This window comes from Sarcophilus harrisii, chromosome 1 (genome assembly GCF_902635505.1).
Source record: "Sarcophilus harrisii chromosome 1, mSarHar1.11, whole genome shotgun sequence".
Lineage (NCBI taxonomy): Eukaryota > Metazoa > Chordata > Mammalia > Dasyuromorphia > Dasyuridae > Sarcophilus > Sarcophilus harrisii.
In genome coordinates, this window is record NC_045426.1 from 49,715,284 (window position 1) to 49,736,200 (window position 20,917).

Here is a 20,917-nt window from a genome sequence, read left to right on the forward strand (position 1 = left end):
CGGCATAGTGGCCCCGGCTTTCCCCGCAGTTCGAGGAGGCGGTTGCCGGGGCCCAATCCGGGAGCCTACCGCTAACCTGTAAGCACCTTGGATGAAAACGGATCCGCAGCAGTCCCCGGAGCCTTTATCAGTTTCCATCCCCTCCGGTTCTGAGATGGAGAGTTTGGGGCTTCAGCGGCCTTCTCTTCAGCTTTGTTGAGAACTGGGGTTCATTCGGGAGGAGTCGCAGCCTCAGTAAGGCCAGGCATCCTTCCCCAAGGGCACTTCGGAAGAAGGTTGCTATACCCAACGGTCTCCTGGGGTAAATCCCCCGGGAATGAAGCGCGGGTGGGGGTGCCCGCGGAGGGCAAGCCGCCTCCAACCCGCAGCGCCCCTCCGAACCTCCCCCTCCCTCCTTTATTGTGCCCCAGGGGGTGGTTTCCATAACTACGCTAAACAGAGGGCGGGGCCACGCTTGGGACCGAAGCGGCCCGGGCCAGAGCCGGCTGGACGAACCCTCCCCCCCCTCACCTCTCACGCTAAGGATCCGGCCTGTAAGGGGCGGCGAGGGACTTGGACCTGTTCTATGCAGGGCCTTGGGGCTGCTGTTCTCTTGGGGGGCGGGGAGCTCAAGACGGTGTACAAGGGGGACCCTTCCTGGTATGCAGAACAGAACCAGGCCGCTTGCAGCGGCGACCAGCTGTGCAAAGAGCCCGTCTGGCCGAGGGCGGGCTTCGATACCGTAAAAGCCCAGCGTCCCGGCACTCTCGAGCCACGGGGGGACCTCCCCACGGCATGGCGCCCGAACTGCTACTGGAGCCAAAACCGGCTGTCGGGGGCCGCCTCGCCCCGCCTCCAGGCTCTGCATTGGCCTGGGATCGAGTCGATGCCGTGGGGCCCCGGGAGCCTGAGCCGCCAGGCCAAGAGCACCCCCAATGCGAGGCCACAGAGTCGAGCGGGGTCCCGGGCCACCCCGAGTCCCGGGGCTCCTGGACGCGGAGCCGCCACCTCCTCAACAAGGGCCCCCGAAGCCTACTCCAGTGGGGCCGGCACCGCGGGGACCTTGGTCGTGCAGCCGCCCCCGGGCGGGCAGGGTGAGTCCCCCGAGCTGCCTTCCCGCCCAGCAGTCAGCTCGGGGGCTGGGAGCCGCATCCAGGCTCCTCCGGCGCCCGCGGACCGCGATAGCAAGGCCAAGGTTCGCCGTCAGCCTCGGCCTGAGAACAGCGTTGTGCCTCCGAGGCGCCCGCACGCTCTGGACAAACTGCGGCACGAAGGTGAAGTCCAACGTGGGCCCCTGCAACTCCGCCTCTCGCTCCGCTCCCCCCACCAGGAAAGGGGCGGGGGTGGAAGGGGTAGGCACGGGAGGGGGGAAGGGGCGACCTCCGGACACAGGAGACGGGGGAAGGAGACTCCGAAGCAGAGAAGAGGGATGGACGGGGGGGGGGGGGGGGGGGGGGGGGGGGGGGGGGGGGGGGGGGGGAGGGGGCGGGATGCAGAGAGAGAGGAGGGGAGGGGCAGGTAGCAGGAGGCAGGCAGGCGGAGGAGGAGACGGGGAGGGCGCAGGAGGGGGAGAGAAACGGCTGAGGAAGAAGACGGTCAGTAGGTGCTCAGAGGGCACGGGGAGGTGTGCTAGATGGACACGGACCAGAGACAGAGAGGGAAGAGGAGACCAGGTGGAGTATAGAGGGGCCAGTAACCGAGAATGCAGAAAATCATGTGGAGCGCGAGGCTCTGCAGGGAAGGGAGGGGGGTCAGGGAGAGAGGGCGGGGGAGCAATTCTTTCTACGAGTGGTGACTGGGGATGGAGAAAATGAGATGGCGGGATAAGGAAAAGGATTGGGTGGGGAGGGATAGGGGAGAAGGGGATTGCAGGAGACAAAATCAGCTGTGTGGATGAGAATTAGGAAAGCGTTTTTAGAATGAGAATTAGGTAACCGATTTGGGACTATTTGAAGGGAAGGAGAGGGAGGAGAGAATCAATTATATAGATGAGGATAGGAGATCCAGGGAAGGAACTAAGGTGTGTAGGAATGGCTTGTGGCATGGCAGTTAAAAAATAGAGATGGGGTTGGAGGCTGAGAGTTGAGGGAAGCAAACAGCAAGTGTGTGAATGGAGTCAGAGTTTGGGAGACAGGGTTATTAGACCAAAGAACTTGAAGAGAAATCGTGAGTGTCTGGATGGAAACAAGGAATGGAGAAAAGGAACCAAAAGATGGGGGGGGGGGGAATAGAGAATAGGAGAGAGATGAAATAACAGATGAGGTAGAAAGACAAACAGGTGGTACATTGAGAGGGAGAAAAGCCAAGCAATGGGAGGATGGAAGGACAGGAAAAGGGCTGAATAGAAAGAGGTAAAAACCTGGATTCCTAAGGTTGGGGGTAGATGATTAGATTGAACAGAAGAGGGTTTGGGAAGAGAGCTTGGCATAAGAGCTTCCAGGATCTGTCTGGCTGTCTCACTGTAGGCCCCCAAGCTCCGGTGTCTGTCTGGAAAGGGTTCCCTGGGGCCCCACTCAACATTGACCGGCTTAAGAATGCCAAGATCGTGGTGCAGAGAGCCATCAAGGTCAGAGGTGGGAAAGAAAGGGGAACAGGGAGACCTGGCAGAGTCAGGGGGAGACTGAGGTGGAATAAGGCCTCAGGGAGTATTGACATTCTATCTACTTCCTCAGCCTCCTTCTCCCTTGCCTCCCTTCACCCCATAGCAGAAGAAAGTCTTCATGATCCAGGGCCGCTACCCCGTGATCCGAGGGATCCTGCGCCGAAAAGGCTGGGTGGAGAAGAAGATTCCCCGTATAAATCCACAGCCAGCAGTGCCTCCCTCTAGGGATTTGGACAGTTTGGGATCTGCAGATGATATTCCAGAGGAGTGTGATGAAGGTAAGGATGATTGACTCCTCATATTCTTTCTCCCCCCAACTCTGGGGCCAAATAATCAAGGTCTGAGATGGGCATGAGTCCAAAGCTAGAGCCATGGTGGGGACTGGAGACGAAAAATCTAACCAGCAGTCCTACTCCCCTCTTAGCCCCTGGCTTGTTTCTGTGGGTAAAAGATTAAAAATGAATATCCAGACTGCCCTTGAAAGGAAACGATGCTGAGGAAGAGCTTGTGGGTGAGGGGTTTGTGGAAGGAGCAGTCCTGCCAACCTGTCAGTGGTGTTGGAGTCCTGGGGAAAATCCCGAGCCAGCAGAAGCACCATCTTACACCACAGATCATCCACTGAATGTCTACTTGAATCCTATGGAGTCTATAAAGACTCCACATGTAATTTTTTTTGATACTAGTTGAGGCTCTGAAAGGAAGGGTTAGGCGGAACAGAGTGGAGCAGCCTCACCTATTGGGGGTTTTTCCTCTAGAGGAAGAAGATGATGACGAAAATCAACAACCAGACCTTGAAGATATGGATGGCACTCATGACCTTATGGTAATAGGGGGAGGGCCCCCCTTTCCCTATCATTCAGGGATCAGAGAATCAACTCTCCCAGTGAATCCCTCCAGGATATTTAAAGGGACTGGTTAAAAAAAAAAAAAATAGGTCGTTCAGCTGACAGGTTATAGAGGAATGGGGCGGGGGGGGGGGGGGGGGGGGGGGGGGGGGGGGGGGGGGGCTGGAATGGAGGGGAGAATGACCTTGATTCTCTTTCCACCTTCTACTTTCTCCCTTGTTCCTAGTCCCGAATGGTTCGGAATGAGGTGCCCTATTTCATCTGGACCACCCGGAGGGATGTGATTGACTGCCGCTTTCTCTGCAAAGAGCAAATGATAAATCATTATGCTCGAGCAGGCTCCTTCACCACCAAGGTGGGATCTCTTGGAGAGGGGGCATTGGGTGGTGGGAAACCACACCCCAGTGGGCAGGGCAAGCCAGACTTATTCAGTACCCCTCCATTCGCATGCATGTAGGAAAGGGAAATAGCCCTGTCCCTGCCATTCAGTCAAAAAGCATTAGCGCTTATAAAGAAGCGTAAGATGTAGTCCCTACACAAGCCAATATCAGCCCAAGACAAATGATCCAGTCCTAAATTGTATGAGATAGACCACAATGTAGAATTGTCAGAGTTCAGAGGAGGACATGGAGGAAGAACTGCCCCTTGACGGATGGTGGTATTCCAGGGATGGGGAGAAGTGTAACCAAAGACATGGAGGATGGAAATGAGCAAAGTTAGGACAGAAAAGACAGACCATCCTCATTGCAATGGAACTCCTGTGGGTGGGACACCCTCTCCATAGCAGTCTAGGCACACCCTCAGCTCACTGCTGGTCCCTTTATTGCTGGGAAATAGGTAGGAAGCATGAATGAACCCCCTAAGTCAATTTGGCCAGCTCAGGGGAAATCCCATCCTGTTCCCTTCCCTGGCTGACTTCTTAGGTTGGCCTGTGCCTCAGTCTCCGGAACCTGCCCTGGTTTGATGAGGCAAACGCAGACTCCTTCTTCCCACGCTGCTACCGCCTGGGAGCTGAGGATGAGAAACAGGCCTTCATGGGTAGGATGATCCCCTTTACCCCAACTCCTGCTCCTCACTTCCTCAGACCAGGGAATTGCCTCCGTTTGGGTAGAGAATTCTCTGGCCAGAGTTCGGATGTCCCTTTCCCTGCCGGATTTCTGCTATGATCTGTCTGCTAGGTCTTGCTCTTTTCCCAATTGTACCTTCCCCATGATGCTCACAGTACTGAACTAGTTCAGAACTACTGAACCCAGAACCAGGTTCTGGGTGGGAATTGGTGGCCAATTCTTGTCTGTGTTCTAGATCTGTACTGGGTTCCCAATTTGGGCTGGGTCTTAGAATGGACTAGATCTAGACTGGGTTTTAGATTCATATGAAGTGTTCGGGTTGATTCTAGGTTGATTCTAGGTCTGTCCTGGGTCAGAACACAACAATGGCTTCCAGGTTTAACATGGGCTCTAAATTCACATTAGGCACTAGATCTGTACTCCGTAGGTTCCAGATCTGCATTTGCTGCTAGCTGTTGGGTGGGCACTAAATTCAAACTAGGGGAGTAGGACTTGAGTTGCCTTCCAGATCTACAGTAGGTACCAGGTCTGTGTTATGCTTTTGGCCCATACTAGATGCCAGGCCTATGTTGGCTTTAATATTTATCTGAGGTATCAAGTCTAAATTGCTAGTCCAACAGTTGTACCAAAATCTGATTAGACTCCAAAAGTAGACCAAACTCTGGTAACATTTAGTTTGCTTTGGGAATAGAAGTTGGTCCCTCTGTCCCTCCCCCCACTCCCTCTTCTGTGGCCTGGTGCTAAGGAGAGTATCCCCCACCCCTCCATCCCAACCCCATCCTGGGAGCAGAGGACTTCTGGCTGACAGCCGCACGCAACGTTCTCAAGCTGGTGGTGAAGTCGTGGGACCCCTACCCGGAAGAGAATGACCCGACAAAACCACCCTCAACTTTGTTGGAAAAGTGCCTGGAAGGTAAATCCCAAGGATTAATCCTCCACTCATCTCTCCATCATTTGCTCAGTCATCTAACATCGAGTCAGTATCCACAGGGTCTGGCCCTGTATCAGGCCCTGCTAAGGTTACAGGTCAAGCAGAATACATGGTTTTTGTCTTCTCATGGGGGAGGGCAGAACACATTTGCATTAACAGAAAAAGCATAAGCAAGCAGTTGCAGTTGATCCAGAATCCCTTGTATCCAAGTTCTGAGGGATACAAAGAAGTATAGCAAATTTGCAGGGGGCCACACTCAAGACCCCAACTCCAAAGTCTTATGGTTTTCTTCCCTGCACCATAGACCTGAAATTCAAGAGATCTCAATGGTCAGGGACTCAGGTAAACAAACAATTTTGATATCAAAGCTTAACTAAGCTCCAAGAAACCATGTCTTGTACCTCTACTTTCCCTTCCATGTGGAAGAATTTCCCTGCTTTCTTTTTGTGTGTGTATATAGGGCAGAAGTTGGCCACAAGCATCAGTTCTTCCTTCAATTTCCTTCCTTCTCTTCCACAATTACCCCCAGAATTTTCAGGGGTGAAGCATCATAAAAAAACAAATGTCAAGGAGGTGTCATCAAAGCTGATTGAGGATGCACTACAGGCCTGTGAAGGTCATCTCAGCAGTTTGGCCCATGAGGATATTGATAACACCATGGAGTCCCCAATGGCCCCGACTCAGGCTGATTGGGCCTTCTTTCTCCAGCAGTACTACCAAGTGATCCAGTAAGTGTGTGTTAGTACAGAAAAGGGGGTATTGGGACAGGAAGAGCTCCTTGGGGTGGGGGGGGATCTCATTGTGGGACTGCATCAAAGATAATACTTATAGAAGCACTGGAAACAAAACACTAGACTGGTCAATACATTGTTGCTTACAGAATGAAATGTGTGTGGGAAAAATGTAAATGATTATGTTGGAGTCATCTGTATCTTGCACAAACAAGATGGTTTGGGATCCCAAGGTATTTTCCCCTTTCTGATTTGTATCTTCAAAGAAAGATGGCCAGGAGTACAAGTAGTTAATGTCCTGATAATTGTGATGATGTACTGTTGCAGAATCCAGAAAGAAATCACACCATTAGGTGAGTTGAGTAATCTTTGTCACAGATTCAGCCTGGAACTATACTTGACTTTTCCAGATGTACTTACTCTCTATAACCCCAATATACCTAATGGGTATGGTCCAAGAAACAATATCCAAAAGCTGAAATTGTGAGCAGTTAACTGGGGCCCTGTTGATGGGCAGCTGTTGAAAATGTTAACTCTCCCCTGGATTGATCAAGTGCCAAGATTGGGCAATCAATTATGTATGTGTCAGGCACTGAGAAATATGAAAAAGATATAATGATATTAATCCTTTCTTCAAAAAATCTACCATATAGAAGAGGAGATGAAACAGATAAAGATAAAATATAACTAACAAGTACTCAGTAGTAAGTAATGTGAATATTCATTAAATCCCATGGAATCAGTGCAAGGGAGAAGGAGAATCCTCTGGAATAATGTGGAAGCTTTTATGGAATAAGTGGATTTTATTTGGTTGGCAATAGGAGCCTTGGGTTGGTTGGTATTTGTTTACATGGAGGAATGACATGATAAAAGTTTTTTTAAGGAAGCTTAATCCATTGACATTGTGTAGGCCAGATTGGAGGTGAAGAACCTAGAGGCAGATTGACTTGTTAGGAGATAACAAGCACTGCACTAGAGTGGTGGAACTGGGGTTTTTAAATTGAGTATACAAAATATTGAGCCCACTGCAGACAACTAATAAGCCATTGGTTTGTATGCTTTCTTTGATCAACAAATGGTTTATATAGTAAACCAAATGTTACTGTTTTTTTTTTTTCTGAGCAACAGAAAATATATACATAGAACCAGGTATTTTGTACAAGTTGCTGAATTCCTCAAAATATATCTCCTTTTGTTTTTCATAGTTCAAAGACTGTTTGAAAAAGTGTGTTCCATTTCTTTTTATCTTCAAATTTTAAAAAATTAGTGTTATCTTTTTTTTTTTTTTTTTAACATTTTATACATCTGTTTTTATATTATCTTTTTTTACATTTTTCATATTACCTTCATTTCTGGCTACATCTAGTGAATCATTCCCTGTCCTAAAGAATTTTTTAAAAATAAGGGGAAAAATATCAGTTCAACAAAAATAACTGATATATCAGTGGAATCAGACAATATATATATATATATACTGTTTAATCAATCAATCAACAACTATCTATTAAGTACCTAGCACTAGAGAATAAAGAACAACAACAAAAAAAAGAAACCGAGTTCTCAAGAAGTTTACATTCTATTGGAGGAGACAGTATGTATGTATATGCATATAACATAGGGGGAAACTATTATTAAAGAAAAACATAAAATAAAAATGTGATGGTAAAATACAAATTGGGAGAATCAGGAAAAGTTTAGTGCAAAAGATGGCACTTCAGTTGGGTTGTGAAAGAAGTGAGGGATCTTAGAAGGCCGAGGTGGAGAGTACGGGCCAGGCTTGAAGGATGGCTGCTGCAAAAGCACAAAGATGAGAGATAGATTGCTGAATGTAAAGAACAGAAAGAGGTCCAGTTTACTCAGACCATAATATAAAGGAAGAGTATAATAGTTTGCACACCATCACAAAGAAAGGAAGGAGATAATCTTTTTTTGTCTTCTCTGAAGCAATCAGTTTCTTTTTGTTGTTTGCATTTATACCAGATCATAGAGCTGAGGGATCTTAGGCTCTTTGTCAATTTCAATCTCATTTTATAAATGAGGATACTGAGACCCAAACTAAGAGACTTGCCCTAGGTCACCCAATTAATAAAGGTCTGAGGCCCCCCACTTACTCTAAGTCCAGGGCCCTGACACTAAATCAAGCTATCTCTCTCATTATGTCATTCTGTTAATCTATATATTTCTTTCTGTGTGTACACACACACATACACACATATACACACACACTTTCCCTGATACTATTTACTTCTCTTTGTATCTGCTCATATGAACCTTCCCCATGCTTCTCAAATCCTTTATTTTCATCTTTTCTTATCACACAGTAATACATTCACATACCAGTTTCTCAACTGATGGACATCTACTTTGTTTCCAGGTCTTTGCTTATTAAAAAAATAACAATAATATAACTATGTATATTTTAGAATATGTGTGGCCTTTTTTTTCTGCCTTGGATCTTCTTGGGGTGTATGCCTAGAAATGGAATCCCTGGGTGAAAGGAGATGAATATCTTGGTCATATTTTTTAAAAGTATAATTTCAAATGGTTTTCCCAAATGTGAACTGGTTGGACCAGTTTACAATTTTGTCAACAATGTATTTGTGTCAAAAGTGTGCTTGTTTTTTCATCTTTTCCCATTTTTTCATTTTTGACAATTTGCTGGCTATGAGTGAACTTTAAATTGTTTTTGATTTTCATTTATTTTATTAGTAATTAGTAATTTTAAAATATATGAGCCTGCTTAAAGTCCTTTCATTAAGTAGGCAAGGTACAGATAGAAATTAACTCAATAATCAATAAAATTATATATATATATATATATATATCAATATTATATTGAATCAATAAAAATATATAAGTAGTGTAGAGGAAACAGTCTGGAAGGTGAATAGGAAGTTTCTCATGAAGAAGAGGGGAAAAAAAAAGGAAGATGTGGGAAGAGCTTAGTTACTGACCTGCTAAAATATCATAGCTTTAAGGTGACTCTAAGACTTGGCATCTTCATTTTATGAAGAAATGGAGTCTCTGAAAAATGTAATAAGCCCTGGATCACAAACCTGACAGAGCCAGTTTCCCACTGAATGATCTGACCCATTCTAATAGGAGGTAAAGGTAAAGGCTTTGGGAGCAAGTTATTATTTGTTCCAGGTATTTGATCGATCTGTGGAGAAAAACGAATCCCTCCTCTTTGGTATCTTCATTAGGGTGTAAAGTGTCAATCAGTCAAGAAGCATTCATCAAATGCTATATAAAAATAAACACTGTGCTGGACACCAGAAATACAAAAGATAGTCCTTGGGAGCTTATATTCTATTGTAGGCACAGAACATGTGCGTATATAAATAAGTACATGATATAGACCAAATTAGTACAAAAGCAGTCAAGGACCAGAGGAGGAGGAGAACTGAATCCTGAAAGGCTTCCTGGAGGAAGAAGTGGTACTTGACCTGAGTCTTGAAGAGAGTTGGGGATTCTAAGAGGCAGGAGTCAGAAGCCTAGAGGGAAGGGAAGCAGGATGTCCCATACAAGGAACAGAAAGCAAGGCATTTGGGGCAAAGCATACACAACAGAAAAAAAGGTATAATCTGCCTGGAAGGACAGATGGAACTCTTGTCCTATAGGACTTTAAATGTCAAAGAGAGGAGTCAAAGAGAGAGGTTTTATCCTTAAGCCTTTTTATCAACTCTTCCCTGGTATATCAAAGTACCCTTCTAGTTGTTCTCTACTCCGAGGTCTCTGCCTCATTTTCCTACACAGTGGACAAGGTACCATTCCTAAAGTGCAGGTCTGCATGTCATTCTGTTCCATAAACCCCAGTGGCTCCCTATTACCTCTAGTTCCAAATAAAATCTCTGACATTTCAAGCCTTTCACAACATGTCTTTAACCTACCTTTCCAGGATTATTTCATGCCATATGTATCCATGTACTCTTTGGTCCTGCCAAATGGGCTTTCTTATTATTCCTCACAGTGGACTCTCCTTCTCTCCCTCCCTTTGCTTTTGTGTAGGTTATTCCCCTCCTCCTGCAAATGCCTGGAATATACTCCTTCACCCCTGCCCCCTTCGGACCTAATTGCCTTCCAGGTTCAGCTCAAATAACATTTTCCAAGGAGATCTTTCCTGATTCTTTAAGCTATTAGGCCCTTCCCATTGAAATTACCTTGAATTTAACTTGTCTCTCTTTTGTTATCTCCCTATATGTGTATATGTCTTCTCTCAGATAGAATGTGAGCTCCCTCAAGGACAGAAATGATTTCTATTTGTTATTGTATCCATGATGCCTGGGACATTGTGGGTGCTTAGTAAATTGTAAATTGTAAATTTAGTAAATTCATGGATATAGAGAATCACCAAAAGAATTAAGGATTATCTGATTATCTTCAGAGAAGGGTTGGGAGAGTGGGGACAGATTAGAAGTAAGGATACCAGTTATCTGTTCAGTGCTTAACACAGGCTAGCACATAGTTGATGCTTACTAAATGTTTATTCCTTTCTTTTCTCGTGTACTGTCCCAGATGAGAGATGACCAGAGCTTGAATCAGGCTAGTAATTGTATGAATAAAGATAAGGGAATGGCTGCAAGATATATTATGGCATTGGAGTCTTCAAGACTTGGGAAATGAGTGAAAGGGAAAAGTAGAAATGACTCCAAGTTTTGAAAGTGGGTGTTGGGAACAATGGTGATATCCTCAAAAGGCATAGGAAAGTTTGGAGTGGGGACTGATGAAGGGAAAAAAGAGAATAAATTTCATTTTGGACATGTGGAATTTTAAATGCATATGAGTCATCTAAGTGAAGATGTTCAGTAAGCAGCTGGCACTGTGGAACTGGAGTTCATAAGAGACATTAGAGTTGGGTATGTATATTTGGGGATCATCTGCATTAAGATAATTGAACTCAGGGGAGCTGATGAGATCACCGAGAGAGGGCATGGAGATAAACTCATCTGATTTAGGTGCTTTGTTGTTCACTTAACCTTAACTGTTTTTCTTTGTTACTAGGAAGTGTTTAGTGGGAAAGGGATTATGTATTAGAAAATAACTATTATGTAAAAGATTTTTATAAAGGTAAATATTTATTGGAAGAAAGGAAGGGAGAAAGGAAGAAAGAAGGGAAGGAAGGAAAAAAGGAAGCAGAAAGAAACAAAGTTTAGCCTGCTATAAATAAAATGTAGCTGAATACTCCCCAAGGAAAGCACATAGATGGAACAAACAGATAGTTTTCCATTGAGAATTGCTAATAAGAATGACAAAAGATTGTAGATCTTACTTTCAGCAAATATGAGAGCCAAATTGCATTTTTCAGGGATCTGGCAGGAACATTCTATGTGTTTCTGCCATTGCCAAAGGATAATTATTTATGCACAAAAAGTGAGTTAGTCTCTCTTGGAGGAGAAAAGAAAAGGGCTGGAGGAACACTTCTCTAGACTCTTTAGTTACCAGAGAGAGCTATGGGTTTTTGTTTTTTTGGGTTTTTTGTTTTTTTTTTTTTAAGTAGAACACATAAGAAAAATAATCTGAAGAGACAGAGCATATATAATACAAACCTGTGACCTGCAGTTGGAAAATATGACAAAGGGAAGAAAGGGGAAAAGGATCACTGAGCTTTGGAATTAAATAACAGATATAAGATTTCTGTAGAAGAGAGTTAGCTGAACTCTCTCAAGAAAGAAAAGTCTTTCGGGCTCCAGGAAATGATACCGTGGATGTCACCAGTGCCAGAGGAGAAGAATGATCCTATAATGTTCAAAAGAAGCAAAGAAAGGGAGTGGTTGACAACTCCTCAATGAAGGCTCTCAAGGCAATTGTTTGTCAACCTGACAAGTAATAGAGAGGTCTGCCTTTGATATCTAAGATGTGAAGGAGAGCTTTGATAGAATAGCTAAACCTGATGACTACTGATCCATCCCTGGCGACTTAGTGAGGACATATGATGCTACCAGATGGAACCCAGGAAGTGCTGCCAAGTATTATGAAATCCTGAACAAGAAACTGAATCCTTAAGGGCTGTGTGTGACGTTTTCATAACAATTATTGAGTGAAACACAGGCTCTAAAATCTGGAAAGCGAATAATGGATTAAGAGACTTCACGTTCTGTCTCTTGTTGACTCAGGCTGACAAATAGCTGCCTTTAGACTAGGACAGTGGTGAGACAGGGCATGCATGCTGTCCTTCAAGGCTTATTTTGATTGGCTCCATAGGGTAGAACCAGGAGCAATCGATAAAAGTTGTAGAGAGAGAGATTTCAAAACAAAAGGAAAACTTGCTAACAGTTTAGAGCTCTCCAGTAGTGAGGAAAGTACCTTGAAAAGTTTTTCCTTCTTGGATGCCTACAAGCACAGACTAAATAATCTTTTATTGGGCATGTTATAGAAAAAATTCAGCATGGTTTAGGCCACATAATTATAATTATATATAATAACTAATATTTATGTAGCACCACATACATAACACTGTGCTAAGTATTTTACAATTAATTATGCCATTTGATCCTCACAACAACCTTTTTGAGGTGGGTGCTATTATTATCCCCTTCTTATAGATGAGAAAACTGAGAAAAACAAGCGTTATATGGCTTGCCCAGAGTCACACAGGTTTGGACGTCTTTTGCAATTCAGCTTCTGTGATTCCATGAGTCAGATAAGTTGAATTCAAGTCTTAGCTCTGTGTGATCTTAGAAAACTTGTCTCTTTGGGTGTTAAGTTTGTATATTTGCAACATGAAAAAGGATTTCTAAAGGTTTCTTCCAGCATATATCATTCTACAGTGTGGTAGTGTACACAAATAATGTTTGAACATCTTATAGAGCCTTTCTCCCTGGGTCAAACAAAAGAACTTAAATAAAACTGTAAAGAGAGACCACCTTTGGGAAAGAAGTATGGGACTTTTTTGTGTGTTTTGGGGAACAAGTTTGCCTTTGCACAAAAACCACAGTTATCAGTGAGGTTAGTAAGTTAAGTGTTTGTATAATATCTATGATAAGGTCTTAATTGCATGGAACAGATAATTGCAAAAGGAGTTAGAACAAATGTAATAAATATGGGTTAGAATACACAGAAAGTTGAATTGTAAATAATGAACTAGTGCATATGTACTTTTGAATAGTGTATAGATTGGGAAAGGGGATGGAGAGGAGGTAAGAAATAAGAGCTAGAATAATCAGAAAAGAAAAGTCTTGACTTTTCCCTTGTTAATTAGAAAATTTTACTTAGAGGAATATTAGGAACTCCTTTAAATGAATTGAACATGGGGAGATATGTGATTTTAGGAGTTACATGGACAGTCTCTGGGTATGTGGAAGTAAATGAGATATCTGGGATTGAAAGGTCTTCCTAGGTTCCTAACAGGGTCCTGTGGACAGATGAAAGGACAAAGGGACTGTTTCCCAGCCCCCATTTTGAGCACCTTATCATTTTCCCACAGTGAGGGGGCTGAGCTAAAGAAGATTGACTCTCAGATCCAGCGTTGTGAAGACATCCTTCAGCAGCTGCGAGCAGTGGTGCCTCAAATTGACATGGAAGGAGACAGAAATATCTGGATCGTGAAGCCTGGAGCCAAGTCCAGAGGTCGAGGTAAGGGAAAATAGAGAATTGGTGGGGGGAGAGAGGAATTATTGGTCAGCAGGATTAGGTAGAGAAAGACCTCATGTCCTTCCTCTGACATAATCTCTGAATCAGTGATGCAAATGACTAAAGAAATACCCATGAACCTTTTGATTCATATGAAGAAATAAGCATTAGGATCCCAGTTGCATTTAATTTTTGTAACAGAATCACAGTGCTGAGCTATGTTCCCAATTTACTGCTACCACCTCTATTCACCAATCTATAGAACCTCATAGAATCATACAGTCTTTCCCTGGAAGAGATGATTGGCCTTAAGTGTGATACCTTAGAAGCTACACAAGACTTAAGTTGAAGCTCTTGGACTTACCATACTGTGTGAACTTAGGCAAATCACTTCTCTTGGTCTGTCTCCTCCTCTGTACAATAGGGAAGATGATGGACCAGCTGAACTGTTATCAGATGTGACACTTTATCAGCTCTACCCTTCTTAGACTAGTCACTGGGTCACTGGTTTTCATCTCAGAACCTGGTTTTTTATCCATAAAATGTGAATTTGTATTACTTACTTCACAGGCTTGTTATTAGTAAAGCATTTAGGAACTTTGTAAAGCACTTAGTAAATATGAACTATTCTGTCTCTGTTTCTACAATCTGTGGGGCCATCTTTACTCATTGGATAATGGGCATGGGACTAGGGGAAGATTTGCATGCCTGAGAACACTACTTGAGAGGGCTGAATTAGCTCCAGCATATGACTAAATTTCAAATGTACCAGAAACGGCATATTCAAAAATGCCTCCTCACCTTCAAAGTGTAATCACTTAGAGTGGCAACGATATTTAATCCATTGTTTGAGATGATGAAATGGTACTAGAGATGGTTTGGTGGGCCTCATCATATTTGAGTGCATCCGTTCAGATGGATTTTATCCAAGAATTAGGCTCAGATCCCCTCCTTTTCTGAGGGAGGGGCAAATAGGTATGCAGAACACTAATTACATAGTGTCAAACTTGATTGATGTATGAATTGGTTTTGGAAAAATGCCTTTCTTTCCCTCTCTTACCCTTTTTTTTTTTCTTTAAAAAGGGATGATATGCTAAATGGAGAAGGATAGACTGGGAAATTAAAGTGATAGAAATCTTCCAAAATCAATAAACATTAAGCTCATGTTTTGTAGAAGGAAAAAACACAAAGCTTTAATGGGACACTGACTCAATCAAGTGTGGTATATGTTGCTCTGTAAGGAATTATAAATAGAAAGGGTTCAATATACAGGGGGATGCGTATGAACTACTACAGAGCAAAGACAATAGAACCAAGAGAACAATGCACCCCATGCTTACCAGAATATAAAACATTAAAATGCTCCTACCCTGAATTTAATTGCAAAGAATATACCTCTTCTCTTGAGACAGATGTGTCTGTCTGTATATGGATTTTATAGATATATGCTGTCATACGTGGTCACTTTGTAAAGTGGATTTCGTATTTTTATTTATTTCAAGGCAAAATTTAATGGAGATAGGGTGTACTCTAGAAATTGTTGGGGAAAAACCCCACAAAAGTTATTAATTGGAAAAATTAGTCTTATTTACCTTACAGTCAGGGCAGCTATGTGGCACGGCGGCTAGAACACTGAGCCTGAAATCAGGAAGACCTGAGTAAATAGTTCAACGTCAGAACCATATGACCATAGGCCTCAGTTTCTCATATGTAAAATGAGCTGGAGCAACCCCTCCTGGATCTCTGTCCAAAGGGAAAGAAATGGGATCATGAAGAATCAGGAATGACCAAAGTGACTGCCCCCAGACCCGGAGAGCTCCACCTCAGGGATGCTAGTGCCCTGGCTCCCTGGGGATTCCCAGCACCTGAGCTCTGTTCTTCCCCTTTCCTCTCCTCTCCTCTCCCCCAGGTATAGTATGCATGGACCACCTAGAAGAGATGCTGAAGCTGGTGGACTGTGACCCCATGATTGTAAAAGATGGCAAGTGGGTGGTACAGAAGTATATTGAGCGGCCCCTGCTCATCTTTGGCACCAAGTTCGACTTGAGGCAGTGGTTCCTAGTGACTGACTGGAACCCACTCACTGTGTGGTTCTACCGGGACAGTTACATCCGCTTTTCTACGCAACCCTTCTCCCTAAGGAACCTGGACAGGTAAAGCTGGGAATGGAGGAGCTTGAGCCCAAGGAAGGTAGATCCCCCACCTCTCCTTGATTACTGGTTTCACCTCCTAGATTTAGCAGGAAAGGGGAAAAGGATAGGACTGCTGAACAATTGAAAACTGGGAGATCAGTGAAGGCTTAGATTGAATGGAGAGGTGACATGATATAGCAGACAGAATTCACAACTTGCTTTGAGAAGGGACCTTGGCCCCTTTCTTGACTCAAACATTTCCTAGTTGTGTGACTTGGCAAATCATGTAACCTCTCAGCCTCATTTTCCTTATCCATTAAATGGGGATAATATTACTTATACTACTACCTGCTTCATGGGCCTATTGTGAAGAACTTTGTAAATCTTGAATGTAAATGTGAATTATTATTACTAAGGACTAAGGTAAGAATGACTTGGAGTCTAATGTAATTATTAACGTAGAACTACAAAATGTTAGAATCTCGAAGAATTTGGAGACCAACTAGTGCAATGGCAGAAAGAGATTGAAATCAAGTAATTTGCCTAAGTTTAATTGCCCAGATTTTGCACCCAATTTTTGAGTTTAGGTTGCTGCCAAGTCCTAACTCTTCTCAAATTAATAGTCTCTGAAAGCAATAGCTTACTTTGAACTGGCTTGTAGAGAGCTGAACCTTCATTGGTTCTGGGAACTATAAAGGGTTTGACATACTGACATTTTGGTCTAAAGCAGGAAAACATCAGATCTATCCAGAGCTCACTTTGAGTTCTTAGAGGGAGAGATGACCCAAGACTGGTCACTAGGGCAACTCTAGGCAGAAGCTACCAGAACCCACAGAACCAGGTCAGAATTGGGCTCTGTTGTCTCTTCCCTTTCTTTCCCCCCCTTTTCTCAAGATGGCAAAGGAAGGAGGGAGAGGGCCTTAGTTTCTCCTCCTTCTCATTTAGTTCTGTGCATCTCTGCAACAACTCAATCCAGAAGCACTTGGAGAATTCTACCAGTCGTCACCCCCTGCTGCCCCCCGACAACATGTGGTGTAGCCGGAAATTTCAGGCTCACCTGCAGGAGGTAGGGGCACCTGATGCTTGGACAGATGTCATGGTTCCAGGCATGAAGGCTGCAGTTATCCATGTACTGCAGACTTCTCAAGACACGGTGCAATCCCGCAAAGGCAGCTTTGAGCTGTATGGGGCTGACTTCGTCTTTGGGGAAGATTTCCATCCCTGGCTGATCGAGATCAATGCCAGCCCAACTATGGCACCTTCCACAGCTGTCACCACCCGACTCTGTGCTGGGGTGCTGGCTGATACATTGCGTGTAGTCATAGATCGTCGACAAAACCGAAACTGTGACACTGGTGCTTTTGAGCTTATTTATAAGCAGGTGAGATGCTCTGGAAACTTGAGGCCATCTAGCCTTCCCTTCCTTGGGTCTCCTGAGAGGAAAAGAAATATTATCCAACCTGTAGTTCCTTCTTTTGAAAGGAACCCTTCAAAACTCTGATGTTCTGATCAACCTCTAGTGTGCAAGATACGAGAGAGAATGTGCAGTGAGAATACAGGAAAGTATGATCACTCCTGCCCTCTAATGATTAGCTGAGGAAATGAAACATGTATACATAGAAAAGAAAAATTAAAAGGGAATACCTGACTGTTAAAAGATGAGCAAAGACATTAACACTAGAAGGAGCAGGTGTCAATTGATGCAAAAATATTTTTTAAATTATCTTACAATAATTTCCTTTATCAATACAAAAGCATTTAAAATACAATTGCAGGTATCACTTTACTTTGAAATAAATTTTTTCATCCTATTTCCATTTTCTTTGCCTTATGGGGGGAAAACACTTCTAGATTCTAACCCAGCATCAAAAGAGCAAAGGAAAAAAAGATCATTTTTGGCTAGGTTGGTCAGAAAAGTCCTCACAGTTGAAAAAGGGTCTGAACTGGGTTTTGGAGGAGGGGTATAATTTTAGCAGTCAGAGGAGCGTACTCTTGGTAAGAAGAATGAAACCGAGGTCCTAAAAGCACAAGATGTTCAGGGACCAGTAAGTAGACTGGAAGCCTGTCTTATCTGACACTTACTTCAGCAGCTGGTCAACTCCCAGGTCCATAAGGCACATCTCTCATTTCTTTGGGTAGAGCACTTTGGAGAATAGAATCCCCTTTCTCTAACAGGGATGTACCTATTTTCCTCTCTTTCTTCTATCCTGATGTGACCTAGAGTCCCACAAAGTACCAAGTTAATCTTCCCAGGAAAGAGTGTCAGTCCCTAGCTCCCTCATGATTGTTTCTGCATGAGACAGAGGGAGAGAAAGAGAGAAAGGAAGTTTCCCGGTGCTTGAGCCATCTATCCCACTAACATTTTTGCTCTCTAGGCAGCTGTAGAGGTACCCCATTATGTGGGTATCCGACTACTGGTTGAAGGCTCCCCTGTGAAGAAACCTCTGACTGTCCGTCCCCGAAGAGTACCAGCCCATCCAGTGGCACGTCGACGCCTTAGGGAGCCCAAGGAGGCAAAAGCGTCCAAACCTGAGTCGCCTATGGAGCCTATACCTGAGGAGGATCACGAGTCTGACCCTGTGGAGGCTAAAGAGTCTGTCCCTGGGGAAGCTAAAGAGTCTGTCCCTGGGGAAGCTAAAGAGTCTGTTCCTGGGGAGGCTAAAGAGTCCTTGCCTGAGGAGGCTAAGGAGTCTATGCCTGAGGAGGCTAAGGAGTCTATGCCTGAGGAGGCTGAGGAGTCTATGCCTGAGGAGGCTGAGGAGTCTATGCCTGAGGAGGCTAAGGAGTCTATGCCTGAGGAGGCTAAGGAGTCTATGTCTGAGGAGGCTAAGGAGTCTATGCTTGAGGAGGCTAAGGAGTCCATGCCTGAGGAGGCCAAAGAGTCCGTGCCTGAAGAGGCTAAGGATTCTGTGCCTGAGGAGGCTAAAAATCCCATGCCTGTTGCTTCCAAGTCATCAGGGCTTTCCCACCATCATGGGAAAGCAGGAGGCAGGAAGAACCTGGGGCCCATTGAGAAAACAGACTCTCTAAGCTTGAGAAAAAAGAGAGTCATCAACAAACAATCTACAGAAACTATCCAGGCCAGCTTCCAAAAATGGGACATCCAGAATCCCAAGTTAAACCAGCTCCTTAGTGCATCTGCAACACACCTTACCAGTCAGGGCAAGCAACTTCACCCCATGAAACAGCTGCTTCTGAAGAATCCTGTATCACTAGGTAGGGGCGACATTTATGCCTTTAGCCCACTTCCTCTTACTTTCTACCCTCCTCCCCTCCCTGAGGTCTATGAATCGGGATCTTCACACACATACAGGTATGACATGTGACTGTAATGTAATGAGACTGGTTGATAAACAAAGGCAGGAGAATGTTAGCAGCACAGCACTTGGAGATCAGTGACAGGTGCAGGGCTGGCTTTATGACTGACGTAGAGTCAGACCCAGACTCGAAGCTCAGAGCCTCTAAAATGGGAATGGAATGTATCGTGCCCCTCTTCGAGGGTTAGGTGGTGGATCCAGTAAGATGATGCCTGTAAAGCCCTTGGTGAATTATTTGACAAGCATACTAGGACATAAGACATTCAAAAGAAGAGTTTCTTACTCCTCACTTCAGTGAGATCACTTTGGGAGGTTATATTTAATATTCCATCAAGGCTGCCAACACTCAAATTATTTTGGGAACTTTTCTTTGGGAATTGCCTTCAAAGCCAGGTTATGAGCCATATGAGGAAATCAAGTCTCTTTACTTTATAGCCACACCTCATTTTTAATCAAAAATGGTATTACCTAGCTTGATCACCCCCCACCTTCACCAGACTTGGCTCCAAAAGGCTTTTGCCTGTTTCCAGAAATCAAACCCACCCTCAAAGGATGAAGATTTACCACCTTTGAGAATATTCAAAAGAATCTACCACAGGCTCTGAATGCAATTTCCAAAGAGGAGTTCCCAGTGTGTTGAGTAATGGCGTCTCGTTGGAATGAATGTGTAGCCTCCTAAGTGACTACTTTGAAGGGAACAACATTCATTTGGATACCTAAGTTCTGGTATGTTTGCAGCCAGAGGGAGAGCAAACACACTAACACACAAACTAGAATGAAAAGTTAAGAGATGGAATTAGAGATACCAAACGAGTACGACAGACAAAAATACAGGAGCCATTTCCTTAGTTTCTTTGCAGGGAACACAGGTTGGTCTATTTATAGACTTACTGGATATTAAGTTAGAAGGAACTTTAAACCTCATGTCACCTAGTCTGGCCCCTTCATTTCATAAAACTAGGAAACTTAAGACCCAGAATGGAGATGCGTTTTGCCTAAGGTCATGGCACTATTTCTTGGATTTAGATCACCTTTGGGGTTGGAGGGGGTTTCAGGAACATAGGAGATCCCATCTGTTGACTCACTATAGGAGGGTTTGGAGGGAAAAAGCAAATCAGTCCACATACTGTTTCCAAGCAGATCCTACTAAAATGTGCGTGCTTGGAGCTTTCTATGGGGTTTCCTCTGCTCTTTCTCACAACTTGCCATGTCTAAGCTGGGGGCTCAAGAGACAGTTTATATAAAAGCAGAAGAGAAACCCAAAACTTCTAATTGCCCTGCTTCTTCTTAACCTTCCACAGAGCCAGAGGGATTACCCTGCCTCCTTGCGAAGCCTGTGCTGCCAGATTCCCGAGTGCTCAACCCTCGTACCTTCGTTCTCAGACTGCAGCTCCAAAAAACACCCATTTCCTGCAAGAACCTCAGTGCCACAGGCAGGGCCTTGCTTATGTTCCCGGCTCATAAAGAGCCTGTTCCCAATTGTGGGAAGCAGGCCAAGGTGGGCCCCAAACCCTGAGGGGCCAGGGAGGGGGCTGATTTATGCTGAAAACTGGGAGCATTTGGGGAGGGAGAGGGAGGGGAAAGGGTTTCTCATGGTCTAGGCTGAGCCAATGGGAGCTGACCCGTGCTTGGACCAAGCCCTTTGGCCCCAGCAAGGTGTCCCCAATTTAGAGCCTTGATTGTGATCAAGCCCAGAGGAGTGAAGAGGCAAGTTATATCTGTTCTTTAGTTTCATCCCAAAGCT

General features: G+C 44.4%; 1 protein-coding gene and 1 long non-coding RNA gene across 3 annotated transcripts; one reads left to right on the forward strand and one right to left on the reverse strand.

Annotated features, from left to right (window-relative positions):
- Nucleotides 1–20: 20 nt before the first annotated feature.
- On the forward strand, nucleotides 21–20,916 carry TTLL3 (tubulin tyrosine ligase like 3). Its single transcript, XM_031954782.1, has 13 exons — nucleotides 21–1,253; nucleotides 2,445–2,545; nucleotides 2,685–2,859; nucleotides 3,337–3,404; nucleotides 3,653–3,781; nucleotides 4,350–4,464; nucleotides 5,284–5,406; nucleotides 5,885–6,152; nucleotides 13,579–13,727; nucleotides 15,634–15,877; nucleotides 16,802–17,237; nucleotides 18,232–19,072; nucleotides 20,475–20,916. Exons 1-13 carry the CDS (start codon nucleotides 317–319, stop codon nucleotides 20,687–20,689), a joined length of 3,801 nt encoding a protein of 1,266 aa, XP_031810642.1. The 5' UTR covers nucleotides 21–316; the 3' UTR covers nucleotides 20,690–20,916.
- Nucleotides 4,356–17,073, reverse strand: LOC116421788. 2 transcript variants are annotated; one of them, XR_004232324.1, is made up of 4 exons: nucleotides 16,914–17,073; nucleotides 15,317–15,467; nucleotides 14,089–14,247; nucleotides 4,356–4,437 (listed from the first exon to the last, which is right to left on the reverse strand). It is a non-coding gene; the product is annotated as an uncharacterized LOC116421788 (long non-coding RNA). The 2 variants fall into 2 exon arrangements; XR_004232322.1 differs by lacking the exon at nucleotides 4,356–4,437 and adding an exon at nucleotides 13,612–13,703.
- Nucleotide 20,917: the final 1 nt, after the last annotated feature.